General features: G+C 44.0%; 1 protein-coding gene across 1 annotated transcript in view; it reads right to left on the reverse strand.

The window, feature by feature from the left end:
• Window positions 1–537: 537 nt before the first annotated feature.
• The window catches only part of LOC147888765 (glucose-6-phosphate 1-dehydrogenase, chloroplastic-like), a 39,211-nt gene continuing 20,874 nt past the window's right edge, over window positions 538–18,874 (reverse strand). The window contains exons 9-11 of the mRNA XM_087392976.1: window positions 2,994–3,229; window positions 1,191–1,391; window positions 538–1,064 (exon numbers count right to left, since the gene is read on the reverse strand). Coding sequence (XP_087249102.1) covers window positions 827–1,064; window positions 1,191–1,391; window positions 2,994–3,229 — 675 coding nt within the window. The 3' untranslated portion in view covers window positions 538–826. The remainder of the gene's footprint in view (window positions 1,065–1,190; window positions 1,392–2,993; window positions 3,230–18,874) is intronic.

The following is an 18,874-nucleotide window of genomic DNA, read 5'->3' on the forward strand; positions in this document are numbered from 1 at the left end:
AAGTGAGGTAGAGATGGGAGGCTTAGAACCTGAGGAAAGAAGACTAAGTTAGAGTGTACAACCATCGCAGGGTATGAGGCAGAGTAGAAAAATCGTAAAGGAAATGGGTTTGAGAAGGATGATTATGAAAAGGGCGTGTGAAAACACAATGCCAATCCAAGAACCAATTCGAAACTCTTTTAACGTATTCTAAATGGACATAATAACAGAATTTAGTGATACAGGAGTTTTGGCTTGGTGCAGGACCCAGATTTTGTTTTTTGTGCAGCCGAAACTCTCAAACTTGATCAGATGCTAAAAACATGACACTGATACTACTGTTGATTAGGCTGCATCCTTTTCATTTATCAAATGCCGATGTTGATTCAAGAATAGTGTTGTAACACAGTTTAGAACAAAAGCACACACATTTAAAAAGGATACGTGTGCCAACTGAGAAAAGGGATCCACATCTGCTAGTGAATCTTGTTTGCATTATTTCCATACCTTTCCCTTCCTTTGTTAATACACACAGGAAGCCAGAGATACACTTGCAACTTGAATAATTGGGTTTTCTCAATATCAAGTCATGAATGTTGCCAGAACAAGGAAAGAATAGTGAGTATACACTTGTAGCCTTCGAAGGTTTAATCCAACCAATAACACTCGACCAGTCAACACAACATTAACTTTATTTGACGAGGACAGATTTACATTTCAAAGCAGGGTAGCAATATTAGAATATGTAAAGCACCCTGGCTTGACTATAACCCACTGGACCAATTGCACCTCCAGACTGTCCTTATTTTCCACCGCATAAGCACAAATTTAAAGCGGTCTTAAGCAATCAATCATCTGCCCATCTGACACCATGCTTAGCACCAAGATAATAAGCTCCTACAGGTCCTCTACCTCCAAATTGATATAGCTCTGGTGCAGCTTTGTGCTTTTCGATTTCTGCAAGTAGAGGATCCAATAGGTCCCATGTTGCCTCCAGTTCGTCACTTCGGATGAACAGATGATTATCCCCATCAATAACATCCAAGATCAAATGCTCATAGGAGTCTGGAATGTCAACATCATGCCTGCAATGGCACATGCTCATGTTACCAAAAGAAAAGGTACATAGAGAGTGACTTTCTTTTTGTATTTTCTTGCTTTATATATATATATATAGAGATATAGATATAGATAGAGAGAGAGAGAGAGACCTGTCTCTGTAGAGCAGATTTAGTTCAGATGAATCCAACTGTAAGCCCAAGCCTGGAATCTTGTTGTTGATCTTTAAAATAATAGATTCATCAGGCTGTATTTGAAGGACGAGCTCGTTGGTAGCCTGATCGACATTATAACCAAAGCGCTCCCGATATAAGTTGCCTGGAACATGCCGGAATTGGATACGGATCTCCACTCTGGTAAAGATACGAGCCTTTATTGTCAATTACATGAGAACGAGAACATTAATCTCTTTAGGAGGGATGGCATCTTTAGAAAGCATGTGGCTTCGGATTTAAAAGACAAGAATTAATGGAAAATTGATTCTTTTACCATACAAAGACTAATTGTAAGAATTTCCATAAATATGACACAAAATTTACAGTTTCTGCAAATCTGGAGGGGTTTTGTACACCTTGTAAACACTTGCTTGCTTTGTAATTTCTAAAGAAAATGTTTAAAGTCCTTACCCTGACAAACTTTAATACTCTGTTCTTGTGTTCTGAATAATTTGTGCCTCGCTTTCTGCAGTGGCAACTCTCGATTTCCCTGGCCACAACTGTCATAGCATGTACTCACTAGAGTGGATCATACTCTTGACTTCATTTTTTGTCTCCACATATTGGAAATTTCTTCATCCTTGTGCTTGGATTGCATGTTTCATTTGCCTGCTTTTGCTAGGTCAATATAACTCATACAAAACCATGCAAATGAGGCTGTCATAACCAGTCTAGAGAGTGGAAATGCCATGAGGGCTTTGTTGATGAGTATGTACAAAAACAATCTCACTCTAGTCTCAAGTATAGCTCCAGGTTGCTTTGTGAGACGTCGTTTCTCATCAACGAGAACTGCTACCATGTCATCTGAGCCACCAGCCTTACTGCATGACACATTCAGGGATCTAAATGGTCGGAGACCCTAGGCAAGACCTAGATGTTTGCTTTCCACTAACTTTCAGTGATTTGATATTACTCTTCTCCAAAAAGAAAGAAAAAAGGAGTGGAAAACCATTCATATGTAACTTCTGCAGCATCATACAGAACAAGATTCTTCTAGCAGAAGAAGATGACGAGAATGAAGCTGAGCCTTCTACCACAAATGGAGAAAAAGATTTGTCTGCTGCATACTATAAGCTACCTCTTTAGGAGGAGATAGACACTGATTGGGATTTTCAATATGTGACTTAGTATTCCCCCAAAATGATTGTCTGCTTGTAGAGCAAGGGGGTGTTTTCTATCATATCCAATGATTGCATTCTTGGGACAAAATCACCATGGCTATTGAAGGTTTTCTCAAAACACTCCACCTTCACTCCGAAGGGGGGGATTGTTGGGATACGGAGTCATGAGTGTGCGTGTGTCTCCATTATGTGTATACTATGGTTTGACCATCCTTGTGTTGTATGTATGAGAGTGATCTTGTGTTTTTCCATTTGGTGAGTATAAAGGTCAAGGTAGGTGAGACGAGTGACATTATCAATTATGTATCTATGTGTGGAAGATGAAGATAAGGTTTAAACAGCCTATAAAAGAGGCATTGTGATCGATCTCAAATAACTCAATCATCAACGTTTCTCTCAATTCTCATGTCTACTTCTCCTTCGAGTGATCTTCTTTGCTGACCTCAATCCCCTCACCATGTTCTTCTATATATCCTACGATTAAAAATTAAACTAGCGTGTGAGTTTTGCATGTGAAAAATGTAAAAGAAAAAGAGCATGCACATGACAATCTTAATTTTGTTTGTGGTTCATTGCATAGACTAAAAGTGATGCTTCCAGAGAAGAAGCTCTATCAAACCTGTGTTTGATTAGCCCGATGCCCGCCTTGATTAAGAATGGCACACCATCCCATCGTGAGTTGTCGATGTACAATATTGCCGCAACAAATGTTGGGGTTATACTGTCTGGAGACACATCCGGTTCATCCAAGTAACCTGGAACTTTACATTTTCCATCTTTTGAAATACTTGTTTTGTACTGTCCAAGAACAACATCCTGGATTGTTGGCCTCCTCATTGATCTGAGAACTTTCACCTATTGTGCGCAATGCAAATATATGGAGGTAAGACACATGGAAACAACCAAACTCTAATAGTATCATATTTTCAATAGCATCAATATGGTGCCACAATGCTTGACACAAATATTTTAATAAAGAGAAAGGAGATGCAAAAGAGCACTATTATTTTGTCAAGAACAAAAGCAACATTCAGGAAATTCGGCTCATGATTGTAGTTGCAGCATTTAATTCAGCTGTTCTAATTTGGATGCGATCCTTTCTAGAAAGAGAACATAAAGGACTTACCGCGTAATCATTATTGGTAATGACTATACAATGTAAATATTATGGGGTGTAATATTGTATCATATTCAAAAGAGATTGAATTGGAGCGACTCGCAACAGCAATTGGGTACATGTGTATGGTTGGGGGAGGGGGGAGAAAGAAAGAAAGAAAGAAAGAAAGAAAGTCTATTAAAGTCTTCGGAAGACCAATGGGTCTATGAGACTGTGAAAATCCTGGTACAAGAACAAGCTGTGAGGGTGGAGCTACTGAACGAGCATCCACACCAATACAGAATGCAAAAAAAGTGCAAAATGGTAGTACTAAGTACAACATAGTCATGTCAGTGGTCGACTACATATCAATCTCATCATCATCATCATCATCAGGACATTAGGGTGGATGAGGCAATGGAGGCATGAAATTGGCGATAGAGTGTTGTCGGCTGCTCACGGGTGCAGCCCTGTGACATCTCCTGGTCATAGTTATATGCCTAACAAGGGCTACACTAACCCCTGTCGGCCGCCGACTCTGTACAGAGAGGGCATATCCCCAAGTGTAATCTGCGCATCCACGCAGCTAGCAAGTCACTGGCTCTGGGTCACAATCATGTCGAGGCCTCGTCTCGTGGGGGTCCATGTGATCTGGTAAGAAGAACTCCGTGATAGAGCTCTGAGATGGATCTGCCAAGGAAGAAGTCTGATCATGTCTGCGTGATCGAAGTATCCTCTCGCGGTGCCTGACTACCTCATGAATGAAGCCCGCCAAGCATCTCTGGTCTGGAAAGGAGAGGAATCGGGACAAAACCCTAGAGCTATCTCTGAAGGGGCAGTAGAAATGCCCTCGAATCTCATAGTAAACAGGACACCTGAAGATGAAGTGCTCCTCCATCTCAACCTCCTGCATGTCACATAATGTGCATATGTGCCTCTCCCTTTGTAGGCACTCTGATCTGCCTCTCTCGATACGAAGCCTATGTGAAGAGACCCGAAACTGCCCAATAGAGATCCTCTGTGAGTGGGGTAAATGAATCTGTGTGTATCCTGGTGGGATGGAGCGGGGGATAGGGAGATAGGGATAGGAATCCAATATTATTTGGATCGCAAAAGAAGATATAGACTTTAACTTATAAAGAGATTAGTGCCTTAGTGACCTTAATGTTTCCACCTTCTTATATATTGGCTTGCACAAAGTGGTTAATATAAAGTAGCACTATGTAACGATCCCTATGCCAATAGAAATCTATCTTCTTATGTGTCAAATCATAGCCACGGTTCTAGTTTGTACTCATGAGAGTCAACCTCTTCTCATTCATTGGGTAGCTTCACTAGTTAGTTTAGTTAGCAGCTAGAAGTTAGTAGTTAGTCTCTCTTGGATGTTCAGTGTAACTAGACCTTCATTATTCCATGGATACCATTTTTTTCTCTCTCAGTACTTATTATGTATTTATGCACACATGGGGGTGTTTCCTCTCTAATAGCCTAGCTACCATCCCCATGTAAACACTGCATTCTCACAACAATCCCAAGCGAGCACTTCAAATCCTCTATTCCGAATGACTAGTCCATACACCATGGGCAATTGTCTCTTTGTGATCATCAGTTGTGCAAGGGTAGCACGTACCATCGACGGTCCAATGGGGAAGTCACCATGCAAAACAAAACCAAAAGTAGACCTCCCATGGCTCGAGGCTGGTTCACAACCAGTGCCTTGTGCAACTACTACAAACAATGTCTCTAATGTGAGGGGTCCAAGAGGAGGCATTCAATTACAAAAATTGCCAATGCAAGTGCTATACGAGAAGAAAGCTATCTCAAGGAATGGTCCTCTCCAACAACATAGATTTTTTTTAAAGTGTGACAAAGCAGACTTGGAGAACAAAACACCACTAATGGTTGCAATATTTCATTCACGATTCCCCTCTTTTTTTTCTCAAATAGATAATCTTACAACTTGATTATGTACTCTCTTCTCTCTCAACACATATTAGCTTCAAATGAGCATAACTCTCTCTCTATATCTCAAAGCGATGAGATTTTTGACGAGAATTGAAGCTATATGAACAGCTTGAAGGTTGTTGAGGATGACTCAAGAAAAGGCTTGTGCCTTGCTAAATGCATAGGCTCTAATACCGTGTTCAAGGATCAAGGAATGAGAGAGAAGAGTGCATAAGTTATGCCTAATTGTACATGATGACCAGCCATAGCAATCGATACTTTGTTAGGAGCTGTAGCAAGAGAAGCATATGCTTTCAATTTCGGATATTGGGCGATGGTGCCATCTCCTCTTGGGAGAGATCTCGAGGTTTGGTCCCAAGCTGTAGGCAAGACCGGAGAGGTGTGCATTTTAGTAGTCCAGACCAAGCCCCAGAGGTGTGGGTGAGCTCATAGGAGGATGGCTGTATTAGATAGGCTTCAAGCTAGAAACTCCAAGATTGGGATCTTGAACATGTATGCCCCTACATGTCATTAGCAATGTGCACCTTTTTGGAAATGGCTTACTGAGAGCCTCTTGGATGCGGACCAACCTAGAGTTTGAGGAGGCCACATGGGGGAAGCATCCTCCTTGGCAATGCCTTTGACTAAGCGTAGTACTTGGGAGCAATTTATTTTCATGGTTAGCAGCCTTGACCCCTAATGAGAGGTAGAGTTCTCTAGACACCCGAGTAGGCTTCGCTCCTTCTTTAGCCAATGGCGTCATGATGGACATATCACTCATCATTTAGAGTAGCTCCGTTAAGAGGACTTCTTAGAAAGGAGTGTGCATCCATGATGTTTGCTGCAAGAGGAGGAGGTGATCCCCTACTAGGTTGGGTACTATTCAGAGTAGTAGTACTGAGCTATGGACATGGGTATTTTAGTCACTCATGCTCTTTAGAGGAGTAGTTTTGAGCTAGAAACACAAGTACTTTAGTGATGACAATCTCCAGGCGTAGGAGATAGCACTTTGAAATGGGATCTAACCTCCATAAAGAGTCTTAGAGAGAATGACCCTAGCTCGCAGTGGCTTCCACATAGATACGAGAGCACTCGGCTTGACCTCCAAGCCACGGAGATCTAGGGCAGAGTTCTCTTATCACTCCTTTAAGGCGCAATGCGTTCAACAAAGGGATAGGATGACCAGGTAGTTCTTTCAGGCCACTAGTCCACACTAGGCAGGGACCTAGATACAATGATTACAAGATGAGGGAGGCAATGTTCACTCAAGTCCCCAAGAGATGCTAAGATACTAGGGAGGTCATATTCACTCACATACCCAAGAGATACTAGAGATGACCGCCTCTTTTTACTCCCAGCTCTTCCTAATGCAGGAGTCCTCTCAGGTTCTTGCACGATGATGTTAGGTTTAGCCCCTAGTATGGCTTTGTGGACAAGTACTAGTTAGTTCTCCTATTGGTTCATTTTTAACTAGGTCAACTCTATAGTCTAGAGTTTAGGATAGCCTTCATAGGCTGGTACTTTTACTTATCTTGTACTCTTTCTGACCTTGAGTATTGTTGTAATACATTTCTTCAATTCGACTTGCTTGCTGTACTACTTCCTTGCTGTTGCACCTCAGCTCCTATCATCCTACACTAGTATCCGAGCCTAGGTTGTGACCCTGTGTTACGCTCTAGCTGAGGTAGCATGGCCTCGGAAGAATCAATCAACATTTCCCTTAAAGGATCTATCTCTATAATATATGTGTTTGCGCTTCATGTAAATGATTGGGAGGGATTTAATGTCAAGGTCCTAGGTGAGGGCTGATAGCACCAGACTAGGTAGATCTAAGGCCAAGGGCCTAATGCAAAGGTTGTGCCTAGGGGCAAAGAATTTAATGCATTCCAAGAGAGGGGTGAAATGTTGCATTAGGAAGGCCCTATATGGATGACATGTGGCATCTAGATCTATCTAGGGAATTGGGGCTTGTTGAGGCTAGAGAGAGAAGAGAAGGAAATTATTCACGTTGATGTTTGAATGAAGATCTCTGTCTGCTTGTCAGCCTCAGCAAGAATTGGCTGGGAGGTGATTCATGGTGCTGCTCCCGTGATATGAAGTAGAGAACTAGGAAAGAGTGCATTACAATTGGTATCAGAGCCACGTTACGAAGTGGAGGGAGATGGCTTCGTGCGTTTTGTCAAACGCATTGTAGAGTTACAACGTAGTGGAAAGGCGTGGAGCGTTGGTGGCGAGTCGCCCAACGGTGACCTTCACGTGAGGATAGAGTGGGATGGTCGAAGGACCTGAGCTCCAATCGACCGGCTGACCATGTGATGTTGCAACGTGATGACGTTGACGAAGGCTTCTGAATTGTGATTGGAGCTTAGGGGTCCCGTAAGGCGCTGACGGACAGCAGGCCTGGAGCCTAGGGGGAACGGCTCGTAATCTGTGACGTCCACGAACTAGGAAAGGGGGGCTATTGGCGCTCCCGCAACTACCCCGAAATCAGAGAGGGGTGTGCCCGTGACGGTGCCTGATCATCGCAGTGCGCTAGTCGTCCAATGGTGGCCTACGCAAACGGGTCATAGAACGTAGGAGTGGGACATACGCAAGCGTTTGTGCTATTGCTGGAGCGGAGGGTTCTTGTAAGGTAACTTGACAAAATGAGGTAGATGAAGAGCGCAGGAGGGTCCTGCTACTTGTGACCTCCATGCGACGGACTCATTCAACGAATTACAGACATGTGGTTTGGACGATGCGTGGTCGACGAACGACGTGCTCCAGTCAGAGCCATGCATGGTCACATAAATAGTTCGTAGGCAGAGGCGTGTTGATTGTTACATGGAACTAGGTGAAAGTGTTTGTCGTAGACAGTAGGTTTGGAGCGCAGCTGTGACAGAAGTAAAAGGAACCAAAAGGGAGCGTGGCTGTTCGTGGATGACCAGGGAGCTCTCTTCGACCTCCATTAGTTCATGTTGTTTTTTTTTCTCCTTGATTTAGTCGGGTGATGCTCTATTTTCATAGACAAGATCTCGTGAATGATGAGCCTGCACGAGGCTTTAATGTTGTAACAGGGATAGATTATGCCTGTGCATATGCCTGTGTGCTTCAGTCAGAGTCAGTTTGCAGGAATTTCCCTAGTATAGGGAAAAGCGCCATCTGAGATATATGCCTATGTTGAATGCCTGATCAGTGTGAATGTGGGATTGCAGGTGAAGGGTCTCAAGGGGGAAGAAGAGCAAGAGGGAGAGAGAGAGAGAGAGAGAAGACTCAAGGTGTGCGGGTGTGAAGTGATGAGCCACACCACAAACTCATTTGTTTTATTAGGATTAGGTTTACACTATGACTGTCTTAAGACAGTCATAGGTGTCCTATCTTTAATGAAGGGTTGGCAATGTGCCTTTACCCCAACAGCAGAAATTCCCTAGTATAGGGAATTGTGTCAAACTGTTAGTGCACTGGATTGTGTCAGCTGGTAAATACAGTTTGCTAGTAGTGTTTATTTATTATTTATTAAAAAAAAAAAAAAACCCAAATCAAAACAAAACAAAACAAACCAAAACACCCATTGAACAGAATGGAAGCAGAAGAAGTAGCTTCCAGGAGGGACCTTGGTGAATCAGGAGTCCGGCCGACCCAGCAGGGATCGCGCCCAGTAGCTCATACTTTAGCTGGCAAGATTGCATTGCTGGAGGATGCCTTGCAACAGTTGTTAGCGCAACAATTACAGGCCAATGCAGGGCAGTCCAAGAACTTAGGAGAGCGATACATAGTATGTCTGCCAGACCTTCTCGAGAGGAGAAGGGAAAGGCTCCAATGGAACCGGAGTCTAGTGTCCATACGGTCGAGCCAAGGAAGGCTAAAGTTCCAAATATTGCCAATTACAGACCAGAAAAGTATTCTCGTCGGATGAACGACCGTAGCTCCAATGTCATTGAGACCTGTTTACACAAATGGGACAAGGCGTTCGCCATTTGTGAAATCAAAAATGACATCAAGAAGATCCGCGAGGCCACCCACATGTTTAGTGAGGTAGCGGATCGGTGGTGGATTAAACAACAAAAAGATGGTATAGCATCCACTACCTAGGAGGGTTTTAAAAGAGAGTTCAGGAAACACTTCTTACCTCCTGACGAAGCATCCCGAGCTTGGAATCAATATAGAAATCTTCGTCAGAGAAATTTATCAGTGGCAGAATACACTGATAAGTTTCGAGAGAGTGGAATGAAGGTTGACGAACCCCTGCCTCAATCAATCCAAGTGAAAGATTTCATATTTGGATTGAATGATCAAATAAAAATGGAAGTTCGGGCTAAGTACGCGAACACATTAGATGATGCAATAGCTATAGCCCTGAACTATGAGGATGCCAAGGGCAGCAAGCCAAGTGGGTTTGCACAGGTCGGAACTCAATATGGGTATCCGAAGAAATCTGGGTTTAAGAAGAAGTGGGCTAGTAGAGGGAGTGGTTCGCAGCCGAGTGGTCAAGCCAAGCAGGCGAGACCAGCTGAAACTCCTAAACCAAGTACCACCATTGGAGTGAAGAGGAAAATAACCCAAATGGCAGCCCGGGCTTGGTCTAAGTCTCCCTTAAACCCAGAACAAAGGGAAAAAGCGAGGAGAGAAGGCTTATGTTTTGGTTGCCTTCAGCCTCATCAGTGGAAGGATTGTCCACGTAACAAAGATCATCAGATGGCTGAGATGGTGATCTCAGAGTGCGACGTGGAGATGGAGGGAAGTCCCAGAGCGGAAGAGATGCAGATTCAGCTAGCAGGATCTTCTCAGAGGTTAGTACCTTGTTTGTTATGTGTGTCTGTTGCTAAGCTAGTGACGAGTGCACCTGATAACATCCTATCTAAGCCCGCAGCAACGGGGTATACAGCCTTTAATGATACGGAGTTAATTAAATTGAAAGGGCAAGTGGCCAATCATGATGTCATTGTGTTGTTTGACTCGGCGTCAACTCACAATGTGATTAACTCCAAGCTCGTGAAGAGGCTGAAATTAAAGACAAGTCCATCTGACTATGCGTATACAGTCAGGATGGCAGATGGAAGTTCAACTAAAGTATGGGACCAAAGGGTTACCCAGTTGGAGCTTCGGATTCAGGACTATGCTGAGAAGCTTGATTTTGAGATGACCAAGCTTGCTCATGCAGAAATAGCCCTGGGTATGGCGTGGCATTCCAGGAAGAATCCAGCCATTGATTGGAAAAAGCATGTATATCAATTCAAGATGAATGATGTGCTTTATGTCTTGCGAGGTGAAAAAGATATCCCTCAGGGACCATTGGTTTCCGTGATGGAATCCGAAAAGCTCAAGTAGAGTTTTTATTCCTTTGCACAACATCGGTAGAGCCGGTTGATAATTCTTCGGCTAGCACTGATATTACGCAAAGTGGTGAGATGGCCAAGCTGGCTAATCTTATAACAGAGGAGTTCTCGGAATGTTTTAGGGATGAACTACCTTATGGGTTACCTCCAGAGCGGAAAGTTCAACATAAGATTGAACTGATCCCGAGGGCAGATCCTGTAAATAGACCTCCCTATAGAATGAGTTTTACTGAAGAGGCGGAGGTGCGTAGACAACTGAAAGAATACCTCAAGTTGGGGCAGATTCAACCAAGTTTCTCACCTTTTGCTTCGCCAGTGATTTTTAAGAAGAAAAAGGATGATACGTTTCGCCTCTGTATAGATTACAGAGCATTGAATAATATCACTGTTAAGCACAGATATCCGATGGCTCGGATTGATGATTTGCTAGATCCGTGATTTTCAGTAAGATAGATCTTAAGTGTGGCTACCATCAAATCCGGATTAGAGCCGGATTAGAGCCGAGGATGTGCATAAAACTGCTTTCAGAAGCAGATTTGGTCATTATGAGTTTTTGGTAATGCCCTTCGGACTTACCAATGCTCCAGCGACATTCGTCATGCTTATGAACGATTTACTACGCCCGTATATCGAAAAGTTCGTAGTACATTTTATTGATGATATCCTGATATTCAGTAAAAGTATTACTGAGCATCGTGAACACTTAAGAGTAGTGTTCAGTACTTTGAGGAAAGCCAGTCTTTATGTAAATAAAAAGAAAACTATACTGTGTATGGTTAGGCTTGAATATTTAGGATTCATAATTACTCCACAGGGGGTAGAAATGGATCCGAAGAAAGTGGCTGCGATACTAACTTGGCCAATCCCTCAGAGTTTGACCACGTGTTGCGATCATTTTTGGGATTTGTCCAGTTTTATAGAAGGCAGATCAAAGGATATTCCGGAATAGTATCGCCATTGACTGATCTGACCTCAGATAAAGTACCTTTTATAAAGGAACAGAATCAACAAGAAAGTTTTAACACCATAAAACAAGCGGTGGTCACAGGACCGGTGTTAAAAATAGTTGATCCCCAGAAACCGTTGTTCCTAGAAACCGATGCAAGTGGCATTGCGGTAGGAGCAGTTCTCCTTCAAGAGGGAAGGCCAGTAGCCTTTGAAAGCAAGAAGCTTTCTCCCTCTCAAAGGAATTGGCCAACTCATGAATTCGAGTTGTATGCTGTTATCCATGCTCTGAAAACATGGAGGCATTATTTGTATGGTTCAGAGTTTTATGTGGATGTGGATCATGATACTCTGAAACATTTTTGTAAATAGCCTGACTTGAGGCGCCGCCAAGCTAGGTGGGCAGAGCTCATGCAGGAGTTTAATCTAACGATTCGGTACTGAAGAGGAAAAGACAATAAGGTTGATGATGTGTTGTCTCGCATTATGCACAACTTGAGTTACACGGTATTAGAGAGTGCTCTAATGACCGAGATTAGAGAAACTCAAAAAGTGGACGAGTTTGTCCAGAGCTTATGGCCTAAGGCTCATGTGTTAAAACCCGGGGAAAATGAAAAGGATGACCTGGCGTCCAGAAAAGGCCAAACTTATGCAAGATATGCCATAAGGGATGGTATGCTGAAAAGGAATGGCAAGGTAGTAGTACCTAGTCAGAATGATCTCAGGCAGAGAGTCATTCGACAGTGCCATGATAGCCCATGTGCGGGATAGCTAGGGGTAGAAAAGACATATGATCTCGTGAAGCGAGATTTCTTTTGGCCAAAGATGAAAAAGCATATTCATGAATATGTGACACGGTGTTTCTCGTGTCAAGTAAGCAAGGCCGAGCGGGTGAAGCCACCCAGACTTTTACAGCCCTTGGAAATACCACTAAGTAAGTGGGAGAGCATTTCCATGGACTTTATTGTAGGACTGCCTACGACACAAGAAGGGTATGATTCTATCCTTATGGCGGTTGATCGTCTAACCAAGATGGCTCACTTCATTCCGACTAGAGAGCCTGTTAGTGCCCCACAAGTGGCGGATTTGTTTATTAGACATATATTTCGTCTGCATGGATTGCCTAGATCCATAGTGTCAGACAGGGATGTCAGATTTACCGGTCATTTTTGGACAGTGGTATTTGAGACACTAAGGACTGAGTTGGGAATGAGTAGTGGGGATCATCTTGAGGTGGATGGTCAAACGGAGAGAGTCAACCAAACTTTAGAGGATATGTTGAGAGCATATGTGTCATTGAGGCAACATACGTGGGACAAGTGGTTGCCATTGTTGGAGTTTGCCTACAATGATAGAAAACATTCCTCTACCGGGTTCAGTCCGTTTGAGCTGAACTATGGTTATAGACCAGCCAATACAACTATACTTGGAGTACCTCAGAAAGTGCCTAGTGCCGCGAACTTTGTAGTTCAGATGCGGGAGATGCTAGCATTTGCGAGAGCTAATATCCGCCAGGCTATGGATAGAGCCAAGGTGTATGCGGATGAAAACCGGTCTATAAGAGTATTTAAGGAGGGAGAAAAAGTTATTCTCAGAGTTCCTTCGCACTCGAAGTCGTTGACTTCAGGAGAGCGTGCTAAGTTATCACCTCAATACTGTGGGCCGTGGTTAATTCTAAAGAGAATAGGTAGTGTAGCCTATAAATTAGAATTGCCACAAGGGTGTAAGGTGCACCCGGTTTTTCATGTTTCGCGCTTATAGAAATTTTTACATACAGGTGACTCACTAATCGAAGGTGTGGTTTTGTCTCAGGAGATAGAGGATATTGCAAGGCGCAAACCAACAAGGATCCTGGACGGAGGAACAATGCAAATACGAAATCGGAAGATACCCACGGTGTTGGTTGCAAGGCATGGTCAGCCTCTATCCGAAGCTACCTGGGAATCCGTATATCAGATGCGGAGAGTGTTCCCAGATTTTATCATCGAGGACGCTGATGTCTGAAGAGGGAAGGATTGTTACGCTCTAGCTGAGGTAGCATGACCTCGGAAGAATCAGTCGACATTTCCCTTAAAGGATCTATCTCTGTAATATATGTGTTTGCGCTTCATGTAAATGATCGGGAGGGATTTAATGTCAAGGTCCTAGGTGAGGGCTGATAGCACCAGACTAGGTAGATCTAAGGCCAAGGGCCTAATGCAAAGGTTGTGCCTAGGGGCAAAGAATTTAATGCATTCCAAGAGAGGGGTGAAATGTTGCATTAGGAAGGCCCTATATGGATGACATGTGGCATCTAGATCTATCTAGGGAATTGGGCTTGTTGAGGCTAGAGAGAGAAGAGAAGGAAATTATTCACGTTGATGTTTGAATGAAGATCTCTGTCTGCTTGTCAGCCTCAGCAAGAATTGGCTGGGAGGTGATTCATGGTGCTGCTCCCGTGATATGAAGTAGAGAACTAGGAAAGAGTGCATTACACCCTGCCTATGCCCCCACTACTTCTATTGCCCCTTCTTGCCTTTCCACAAGTCGTTGTCTCTCAAAGGTTGCCAACTGCTGTGCAGCTAGCCCGTTCTTCTGCTATTACTCGTTGACTAGGTTGATGCCACTCTTGTGGACATTTTCTACTACTGCTGGTCAACAGCTCGCAGTCATTTTCTGTCTGCTGCTCAGGTTGACAGCTGGCCAAGAAGCCTCAAATCTGCTCACAGTTCCGTTTGCCTCCTGCTGGTCCTCGTTTTCTGCTAGAGCTACTTCCCTTTGCTAAAATCCACCAGCATAGCTCTCCTTCTACAGCAAAGGATCTGAGTGCATCTCTGCAAGCTGTTATGTCCTTGCTGTAGCTCTTACTGTCAGCTTCTCCAGCCTGGTCGACACCCTCTTGCTGCCAGTTTATCACTAGTCAAGTCTTCTTTAGAGTGCTCAGACTCAGACCAGGTTGTTGCCTTCAGTTAGGGCTTCTGCACATCATTTCAATTCAGCTGCAGAAGTTCAGTCAGCAGTCCGTATAAGAGTCACTTAGTCGGGAGCATTCAATTGGTCAGCAGTATGTACGAGCAGTCACCTAGTCAGGAGCTGCAGTTGATTTTCTGCAAGAAAAGGCTTGCATTTGCTGCACTTGCTGTGTAGGTTTTCTTTGACGAGTTTGGGCCTGCTTTGTTCCATTTATTGGCACGTTTGACCTTTGCAAATTGGGGCTTTTGCTCCCTCTATTTTGCAGTAAGCCCACATACCTTGGGGTAGTTTGTGTAGGCAGCACATTTCTTTTGGCATTCAATTACGTGCAGGATATCGACCTTGAGTGGTCAGAATCAGACATTTGCACTTGGCTTTAGTGCAATCATTTGATTCAATCTGATTGCTTTGGGTTCTTCACATTTGCGCCTTAGCAGCAATGGCAAACCACCTCTTTGGCATGTTTGCTCTGAAGACAATGGCAGATAAGTTTCCCTCCTTGCATGAGATATGCAATGAAGCAAGGTTGCATATTTGTGGAAGCAGTTGGATGCCTTGGATGAAAGGGAAAGCGTGGATGCTATCTGAAGACTGTCAAAGACTTTAAAGAGAAATTGGCCAACATTGATGAAGTTGTGCTAAATAGTCAGATTGTGTCCACGACACTTAGACATTGACTCATATCAATGATTTTCAACCATGTTGAGGTTGGTGGCCATGGGCTTTCACAACCATTACAGCTTTGAATCAGCTAGTCAATTTATTGTTGCAATAAGAGCAAAGCCATGCTAATTGGAATGCCTCTATCTTGGTGATCAGGCATTTGCTACCAATCATAAGGGTAATGCAAAAATAGCAAGCCATGTGGGAAACCCAAACATAGCTGTGGTAACACTTTGGATGCCAACAAGAATACAAATAAGAAAAAGATACGATGCATGACATTTTTGAATGTTGAAAGCGCATAGAAGAAGAAGAAGCAAGAGTCTGGCCTTGCAGTTATTGATGCTTCATTTTTAAATGAGAAGAATTAGCCAATGTTTGCTTATCACGTCAGCCAAAGCTGCTCATCATGATTGGGATTTTGTTGTTACATGCCAGTACAATCCTTCTATTCATGATTCATTCACAGCTGTTTCTGATTCATGATGGCCTTCATCCTATGCAATATGGTTTTTTTCCTCGATGGCATATTACAGATAATATTGCTAATGCATACTTGATGTTTTCTTATAAGCACATTACTCCTTGCAATAAGTTTTTCCTTTCTTTGCATGATGCACCGAACGAGGGCACTGCCCAACAATAGATTTTCTATCTACAGCAAGAAGTACGAGAACTAAGGTTACAAATGGCGGGTTGGGCCAGGGGGTTAAACACGTCTCCTAGGTGTTGGACACATTTTGTGAGAGGTTATTCATAAGGTTGCATATCCCCTTGGATAGGGAGTGTGTTGGATTCTTGTGAGAATATTGATTGACATAGAATAATGTTGGTACATGCAACAATGTTGATAATGTTGGTCTACGATAGTGGGTTAGAGTGAAGGTGTTTACATCTCAATGGGGCAGGGCATGACCTCAGAGGTGCTTGATCAAGGTGAGCTCATTGCGGGACATGCGGGGTATAGAACCATAGCATAGTTTTGGGATGCAGGATATCCCTCGGTAGGATGGATGGGCCAGTTGGATGGTTGAGAGTGCAATAGAGAGCTCCAATCTCTAGCACTATAGCTTAGGCAAGCCCGAGAGAGAGAGAGAGAGAGTTTATTAAAGCCTTCAAAAGACCGAAGGGGCTATGACACTAGAAAAGTAGATACAATGAGCTAAATGGGTGGAGCCACTAAGTTGGCATCTGCACCCAAGACAAATACTAATACTAATACTATATGGACACCATGGGAAGCAAGATAGATATGAAATGTGGTATAAATGTGACGGTCCTCTATCTGATATATGATGAACCAGATCCACTGGGCGACTAAGAATGGATAGGGGTCTCAATCAAGAGAGGCTCTGATGGGAATCAGTGCTGCAAAGGGATAAATCCTATTATAGATTGCTGATGTCGATCAACTTGCATCGTCCACTGCCCGCCTCCTCCGATGCCTACAGAATCTAGAGTATGACCAGGAGATCATTTGGGCTGTCATGGCACTTTACGAGAGAGTCTCAGGCAGAGTCCGGGCAGGGTCGGGGTGGACAAAAGAGATCATGAGCACTATTGGGGTCAAACCAGGGTGTCCTTTATCACCAACCTTGTTGGGCCTCTACATTGACGAGCTTGAGACAGTTATGCAGACATTGGGGGGGGATGGGTGCTCTCTAGCTGGCACATTAATCCATATATTGCTATATGCAAATGACATGGCACTTCTGTCTTGATCAGCAAAGGGACTCCAGAGACACCTTGATGCACTACAGTCCTTTTGTGAGTCCCATGATTTTAAGGTCACTCTTGGTAAAACCAAGGTCATGATCTTCACTACATCTCGAGCCGTTATGCACCGAGAGCAGTTCACGTTTGACGGGCCGCCCGTTAAGATTGTTTCATCATATACATACCTTGGGGTTATCTTCTCTGGACCTATCTTCACTATGAGACCCGTGATGCAAGCCCGCCTGAGCAGGGGATACGCTTCATTGGTCAAATTAGGGAGGTAGTGCTTCCGCTCACACTTTCAGGATCCGTGGACCAGGGATTGCTATTTGACTCCTTGGTCTGTCCAACGGGGATGTGTGGCAGCCCTTGTTGGGGGTCGGGTCTCTTAGATATAGAGTGGGCCTGTGTGGAGCGGCTACATGTTCTCATGCTATCATGGATGATCCGCGGGAAGCCATTCGTCCCTTACCAAATTATTCAGGTTGAGTTTGGGCCATCCCCACTACAGCTGGATGCAATATTTCAGGTTATCACCTACCTATATGGGGTCAAGGGGTATAGGGATTGCACTTCTGGGCACAGCCGATTACCATGGCTAAGATTGTCCTCTTCTATGGCACTATCAGCATCAGGTGACCAGAGATGCTAGTATGCACGCACAAAGAGATGGTTTGAGCGATTGGGTCCACATGGAAAGACTCCCTCCCTTCCAGTATAGCATGTGTTGGAAACACGGTGAAGGGAGAGAGAGAGAGAGAGAGAGAAGGTTAGGGTATGAGGAAATGATGCTCAAATGAAGACATGACAAAGGCTCTCATTCATTCATCAAGTGTGACAAGACAAGTGAAGTACAAGCCTTACGTAGGCTACTCACACACACTCTAGCACCTAGTGCATATGGGATAAGTCCCATGATGACACGTGGCACTCACACAAGACTCACACACATAAACTAGTACTAGATCACCTACACACTAACACACTCTTTGACTATGATATCTCCAACACCCCCCTTCAGAGCAAAGAGGTGTGAGGCCCAACACGCAAGAGTAGACCATCACCCCTCCACCGCAATACTGCAAAGAGCAAGTCCAACTTTCCAACACCTCCCGTGTGATAGTGACTTCTCAGTCAGCTTGCGACCGGCAAGGGCAAACCATCACTCGTCATCCCCCCTTACTTTGAACTGGGTGGTCGATACCATCAACCAAAGAAAAACACAATACAATCATTTTTGGGAGACAACCCAGGGCAAAGGACCTCTGATTGACTCCAAAGACATTCAATTTAGAGGGACAACTCAAGGCTGAGAACCTTTATCTCGACATAGAAATATTTTCATTCATTTTATGCATAGCAAGGGTAGAGAACCCATGATCCCGAAGTAGCTACCGCACGAGAATGTGCACATCCTGATGCGAAGAGGTATGTCGGTGAAGAACCAGGCGAGGATGCCCTCGAATGATGTACCGATGAAGGCCATAGGAGTAGCTATCAAGGGACATCATGTCATGACTCTCAATGTGCCGATCGGAGAGTCACCGAATGCAAAGAAGAGCCTCGGAGGCTCCAAAATGTAAACCCTGATCGAAACGCAGCAAGGGGGTATCCAGAAAGGCAAACCCTAATGAAAAAGCACCAAGAATACCCTCAAAATGCAGCAAGACAGCTCCGAATGCTGTAGCAGATCACGAGGTGAGGGAGACCTTCACAAGTCGGTGCTGTAGGTGCCTTGAACAGACGCTAAGTGCCAAAGTCAGCTGAAATATCCTCCAAACAGCAAGAAAATCTTTGAAATATTGAGGCGGTTCTGCAGCAGCAACCCTAAAACGACTCGAAAGTGCGATAGGAGCTCCAAAACAGGTC

Source organism: Dipteris shenzhenensis, chromosome 21 (genome assembly GCF_047967505.1).
Source record: "Dipteris shenzhenensis isolate YYH24624 ecotype China chromosome 21, Dip_SZ_1.0, whole genome shotgun sequence".
In the NCBI taxonomy this organism is placed as follows: domain Eukaryota; kingdom Viridiplantae; phylum Streptophyta; class Polypodiopsida; order Gleicheniales; family Dipteridaceae; genus Dipteris; species Dipteris shenzhenensis.